The 5485-nt window shown below is 57.5% G+C and overlaps 1 protein-coding gene across 1 annotated transcript in view; it reads right to left on the reverse strand.

The window, feature by feature from the left end:
• Positions 1–351: 351 nt before the first annotated feature.
• Positions 352–5485, reverse strand: part of SRPRA (SRP receptor alpha subunit) — a 14826-nt gene continuing 9692 nt past the window's right edge. The window contains exons 2-13 of the mRNA XM_009273012.2: positions 4721–4984; positions 4455–4615; positions 4166–4319; positions 3496–3649; positions 2911–3017; positions 2591–2709; positions 2217–2303; positions 1953–2125; positions 1621–1834; positions 1380–1543; positions 1146–1244; positions 352–787 (exon numbers count right to left, since the gene is read on the reverse strand). Of these exons, the coding sequence (XP_009271287.1) occupies positions 659–787; positions 1146–1244; positions 1380–1543; positions 1621–1834; positions 1953–2125; positions 2217–2303; positions 2591–2709; positions 2911–3017; positions 3496–3649; positions 4166–4319; positions 4455–4615; positions 4721–4984 (1825 nt within the window). The 3' untranslated portion in view covers positions 352–658. The remainder of the gene's footprint in view (positions 788–1145; positions 1245–1379; positions 1544–1620; positions 1835–1952; positions 2126–2216; positions 2304–2590; positions 2710–2910; positions 3018–3495; positions 3650–4165; positions 4320–4454; positions 4616–4720; positions 4985–5485) is intronic.

Genomic DNA, 5485 nt, shown 5'->3' on the forward strand with positions numbered 1-5485 from the left:
CTTCCAGTATTAATATATATATATTTTTTTTTCTCCTTTTTACTAGCAAATAACGCTGAGGCCAGCAGGGAGGAGACAGGCAGGGGGCACGCTGCCTTCCTTCTCCGGCCACCATTAGCGCTATCGGACCAAGCTGCCGCAGCTCTCCAGCTCCTGTCCAAACAGGCGGTGTCCAGGTACCCTGCTCCGGAGTCTCGGTGACGACAGAAACGGGGACCTTAAGGCAATTTAGCATCTCCCCTCCAGCCCAGCGCAGGCCGCCGCCGTTTTTGGTTTATCAGCTTCGGACCCCCCTTTCCCCCGCCTCCCCCCCACAAAAAAAAAAAAAAAAAAAGCCTTTAACCCCCCCTCCCTCCCCCCAAAAAGCACAGCAGGTCCTTGCGCTGCTGCCCCCCTCCCCGTGCAGCATGAACAATACAAAGCTCTGGCTTCAGCCTCCCCGCGAGGGAGCCTGCGTCACTTAAAACAGAATGAAGGAAGCCAGGGGAAGGGCTTTTGCTGGATAAAAGGGGGTTTTATCCAAAAAAACCAAACAAACCCAAAAAACCCCTCGCGCCGGCACCCCTTCATTCTGTTCTGCACTACACGGGAAAGACTAATCGGTAACGGGGTAAAGCATGTTCTTCTCGGACATCTGCAAACAGCAATTTGGTGGTTTTTAGGCCTTCATGAGCGCTGCGACCACGGCCTTGGCGTTAAGGCTTCGCAGATCACAGTAAGTTTGTCCGGTACCAACGAAAACGATGGGCTTGCTCGTGATGTAGGTCATGGAGATGGCGGCGCCGACCTGCCGAGGACAAGCAGCACCCGTTAGCCTGCAAACCCAGCGCTACCTCCTCGGGGTGGGGGGGAACGCGCCGGAGAGCTTGTCAAATATTTGGCCTCCTCGTACTTCTCGCATCTGTACGGTCCCTATACGCCCCGCTGCCGTTAACGCGTATAAACCAAGAGACCTCACGGCCCCGTTTTCCACACGCGCGGAAATCGAACTGCTAAATTTTGTTTAAGTGGCTTAAACGCAAGAGGAAGGCAGGGGACGGCGTCCAGGACAGCGTGGAAGTGCCCCGTGTTCGACAATTCCCGTCTCTCCCGCTCCGGTCACCAGCGGGAAGCTCCGCGCGGAGCCGTCTCGACGGCCTCCTTACCTTGTCATCGATGGTATCGAACTTGGTGAGGACAATCCCGTCGATGAGCCGCGGGGTCTGGGCCATGGAGTGATCAGCCAGGGCTTTGTTGAACTTGACCTGAGGAAAGGAATAGAGCAGAGAAACGCCTTTGTGGTGCTGCCGCTGTCCAAATCTCCGATAAAACCTACAGAACCGGGTTCGTTTCCCCCTCCTCCCTTCAATCTTTTCAGGAAACAAAGCCTCGACACTCACCAGCTGATCCACAGCCTCATTTCCCACCAGCGCTTCCCCAACGAACAGGACCAGGTCGGGAGCGTTGACGGCGATGAGTTTGGCCAGCGCCGTCATCAAGGGAGCGTTGTCCTGCATGCGGCCCGCCGTGTCCACCAGGACCACATCAAAGCCCTGGTTCCGAGCTGGGGAAGACGCGGAGGCAGCGTTAAGCAGGACGCTCCCCCGAAACGGCGTCTCCCGCCACCGGTTATCCACCTACCGTAAGAGATGGCCTCCATGGCAATCCCCGCGGCGTCCTTGCCGTAGCCCTTCTCGTAGAGCTGCACCATGGTCCGCCCGCCGTGGCTCTCCGGAGGGTGCAGGGCGTTGAGGCGACGGGTGTGGGTGCGGAGCTGCTCCACCGCTCCCGCGCGGAAGGTGTCGCAGGCGGCGATGAGGACGCTGAAGCCGTTCTCGATGAGCCAGAACGAGATCTGTAGGTGGCAACAGATCAAAAAAAAAAACCCCAAAACAAACCAAAAACAAAGCCCGTTAGCAGCCACAGTCCGACCTCGGCACTGGTCCCAGAGAGCCAGGAGGATCGTGTCCTACCTTGGCCAGGTTGGTGGACTTCCCGACACCGTTGACGCCACAGAAAGTGACCACGTAGGGTCGGCGATGGCGCTGGGCATCCATGACATCGCGGAGGACATCCACGCGGCGCTGGGGCTGCAGGATTTGCACGAGAGCCTCCTGCAGGGCCTGCTTCACCGTCGAGGTCACCGCTGGGAAGGAGGAGATGGAAAGAGAACCTGTCACGCCTGGGGAACGCTCCTGAGCCCCAAACCGCAAGCGGGAGGCCACACGGCCACTTACTGGTGAACGTGCCCATCACCTTCCCTTCCAGTTTCTTGGCCACCGATTCACAGAGCTGCACCGCGATCTCAGCCGCCACGTTTTTTGCTTCGAGAAAAGAGACGGGGAGAGGGGAGTTAGCGCCGCCGAGGTGGTTACGCACATCAGCGCCAAGGGAAGGATGGAGTCAGCGTGCAGGATCCCCACACCAGACTAGCCCGCTGCCCCCGTTTTGATGCGCCGTCGAGGGCTCCCCAGAGGCCAGGCAGGAACCCACCACGGCTCCTGTGGGCGAGGACGTCCCAAACCGTGGGTGCTACCCCACAGCGGGGCCCACCCGATGGAGCGCAGGGAACCACCTCAAACTAACCCGCTCACAGCGGATCCGGACGTACCGATCAAGTGATCCTTCATCTTCTCCAGTACGGGGTCCATGTCCTCCCTCGTCAAGCTCTTGGAGCCCACCAGGCCTTTCAGCATGCCAAACATGCCCCCCAGGCCGCCCTTCTTCGCGCTGCGGAGAAGCGGAGGAGTTACCTTTAGGTTCGAGGAGCAAGTGGCACAGGGCACGCAACGGCCAGATGCAAGAAGAGCCCACCGCGCAGCTGACAGACACACCAGTTTGTCCCCACGGCATTACCGGTTAGACTGGAAGAGGAGTTACGGCGGATAAATCACGAAGCGCGTGACAAGCGGGGGCTGCAGGAGCCTCTACCTGGGTTTCGAAGGGTTCTGAATAACCTTCTCCTCTTCGGCTTCGTCATCGCTCTCGTACTCAAGGTCGTAGAGGCGGCCAGGCTCCCGATTTCGATCCCCCAGGGCCTGCGAGGGGCGGGGGGAGGGGGGAAAAGACGCACCCTGAAAACCGGCAACCGCTTACCGTCGTCCCCCCCTCGCCCGCTGCCAGCAACGAGTTATCGTCGGCAGCAGAGGCGGGTCCTGAGAGGTCTTGGCCACCAGGGCTTAGGGAGAGGGGGGAAAGACGCACCCTGAAAACCGGCAACCGCTTACCGTCGTCCCCCCCTCGCCCGCTGCCAGCAACGAGTTATCGTCGGCAGCAGAGGCGGCTCTGCAGAGGTCTTGGCCACGAGGGCTCAGCGGCTTGACCCCATCTGGCGCCGCTCGCAGCTGCCGCGGCTGGAGAAGATACCCTTTAGGCAGCGGCTTTACGGGCCGGGCCCTGCAATCCCCGTTTCTAGTGCTTTCGCGGCCAGCCGGGGAGACCGGGCTGGGTTTGCAACGCCCAGCCGATCCCAGAACAACGCGCTAAAGCGGACAGGGTGACCTGACTTTTCCTTACTGTATCGGGGTCAAATTCCTCCACGGGACAAGCCTCCGCGCTTCCGTTGGTAGCCGAGTTACTGTAATCGAGTACTTTGGCATTAGAGTTCCCCAGATCCCACACTCGGGGCTTCTTCCCCTTCTCCTTCTGTGCCTCGGGCTTCGGAGATTTGCTGAAATAAAAGACCAGAAACACGGTTTGTTCAGTGCAGCGAAGCAGCAGCAATCGCCTCCCTTAGAAGGTGTGAAAATCAAAAAGCCCGGATTACCCAAAAAGGCAGAAATTTAAGGCGAAACCTGGCTGATTCGGTCTCCGGAGTTTATTTATTGGAACTTTAACCCTGTATCGGTCTACTTTAGCTCGAGCCGGGCATCGATGTGCCGTTGCCCTTTGCTCGCAGGCGGGAAAGCCTCACCAAAGAGAGCTCTGGGCCTCTCCCAGGCACACGCTGGGTTTCGGGGTCTGCCGGGGAAGGGATCAGGCTCCGTTACCCCTCCAGGACCCTAGGCGTGCCCTTTCCCAGTCTTTCCAGCGGGCAGGGAAATAAGGAAAAGGGAAACAAGGTCCAAGAGAGCAAGGACTGACTTCCAGGGGTCGCCGAAGGAAGGAGAGGCTCAGCCACAGCCAAGGGACACCAGGAAGAGCCGGTTGGAAGCACGGGTAGACCGACCGTGTCCTCGTTACCCACCTGGACTTCTCCCCTGCTTTCATGTGTCTCTTGAAGAATTCCTCCCGGTTCTTCTGCAGGATTTCATCCTTGGTCAGTTCCTCCCTGTCCCCGGCTGCAGGGGGCTGCTTGTCACCCGCGGACGCCTTTCCGGGCGCTGCGACAGCTTCGGTTCCTGCCGGAAAGAGCCCCGATACGAGCTCAGACCAGCGTTGGGGTGCTACGAGAGGACTGGGAAAGCGCAGGCTGGGACACAGAGCTCTGGAATATTTATTCCCCCCCCCTCCATACGTCTTTCCCGTCAACTCACCCTCTTTTTTGGAACCTTTGTTCTTCTTGTTCTTGACTTTCTCCTTTGGTTTCTCCCCTCGGGTTTCTATCATACACTTGACAGTCTTCTGGGACTTGAGAGACTGCTCAAACGTCTTCATTACCGTGGGAGCTCGGACTTTACTGCTCTCCTCTGCATCCCTGCGGGGAGGTGGCCCGTTAGCCTGAATTTCAGCTCTGCCCCCACCCCCCCACCCCCCCGCCCTCACACTGGAGAGGGGCAGGTTGCTGCAGCACCTCTGCTACCGGAGGAGGCGCATGAAGTCATCTTTAAAATCAAAGGTGCCGTTTAGGAGGCCCAGGGTGCCTTTCTGCTGGAACTCATTGCGATACTTGTCCCTGAACTCCTTATGAACGTCGTCTATCAACTTGTCGACGTAGGTTAGAGTCAGGATCTTCTGAAATCCCACCTGCAAAGAAGCGCAGCGAACAGATGTTGCTCTTTCGGCTGATTTAATTGCAGCATCTAGCCCGCAAGGAAGTGGAAACCTCTCCGTTTGATACGGAGTTCTTTAACTTCGGCAGGCTTCAGCCTACGTTTTCTAATCTGACCTCCCGAGCTTTTAGTACGCTCTCAAAATGTTTTCTAATCTAACCTCCCGAGCTTTTAGTACGCTCTCAAAAGAAAAAAAAAGGAAAGAAAACCGGCACAGCCCAGAGCTTCGCGTTAAAAGGCGACGCCAATAAAAACGGGTTGACTGTTTCACGGCAACAGAGACACGTAGCGAAAGCCCAGCCAGCCTCTTGCTTATCTTTAGGTACGCGACGCGGGTTGTGCGGATTTATAGAGAGAAGGGGAGACTGAAAGGGAGAGCGCTGAAATATTTTCCGAAGCCAAGGGGATGACACGTTCCCGGCTTTTTTTAAATCGATCCGCTCAAAGTAAAAAGTTTTATTGGGATGTAGCAGCCTGTACAGCTCCTGTTTGAGGTTTGACGAGTTTTAATCCCACCGCAGATGATTAAAACCCAACTGCTGCCGCAGCGGCGTATGACCGGGGAGCCCGGCTAC

Source organism: Aptenodytes forsteri, unplaced genomic scaffold, assembly GCF_000699145.1.
Source record: "Aptenodytes forsteri isolate BGI_AS27 unplaced genomic scaffold, ASM69914v1 Scaffold126, whole genome shotgun sequence".
Taxonomy (NCBI): Eukaryota; Metazoa; Chordata; class Aves; order Sphenisciformes; family Spheniscidae; genus Aptenodytes; species Aptenodytes forsteri.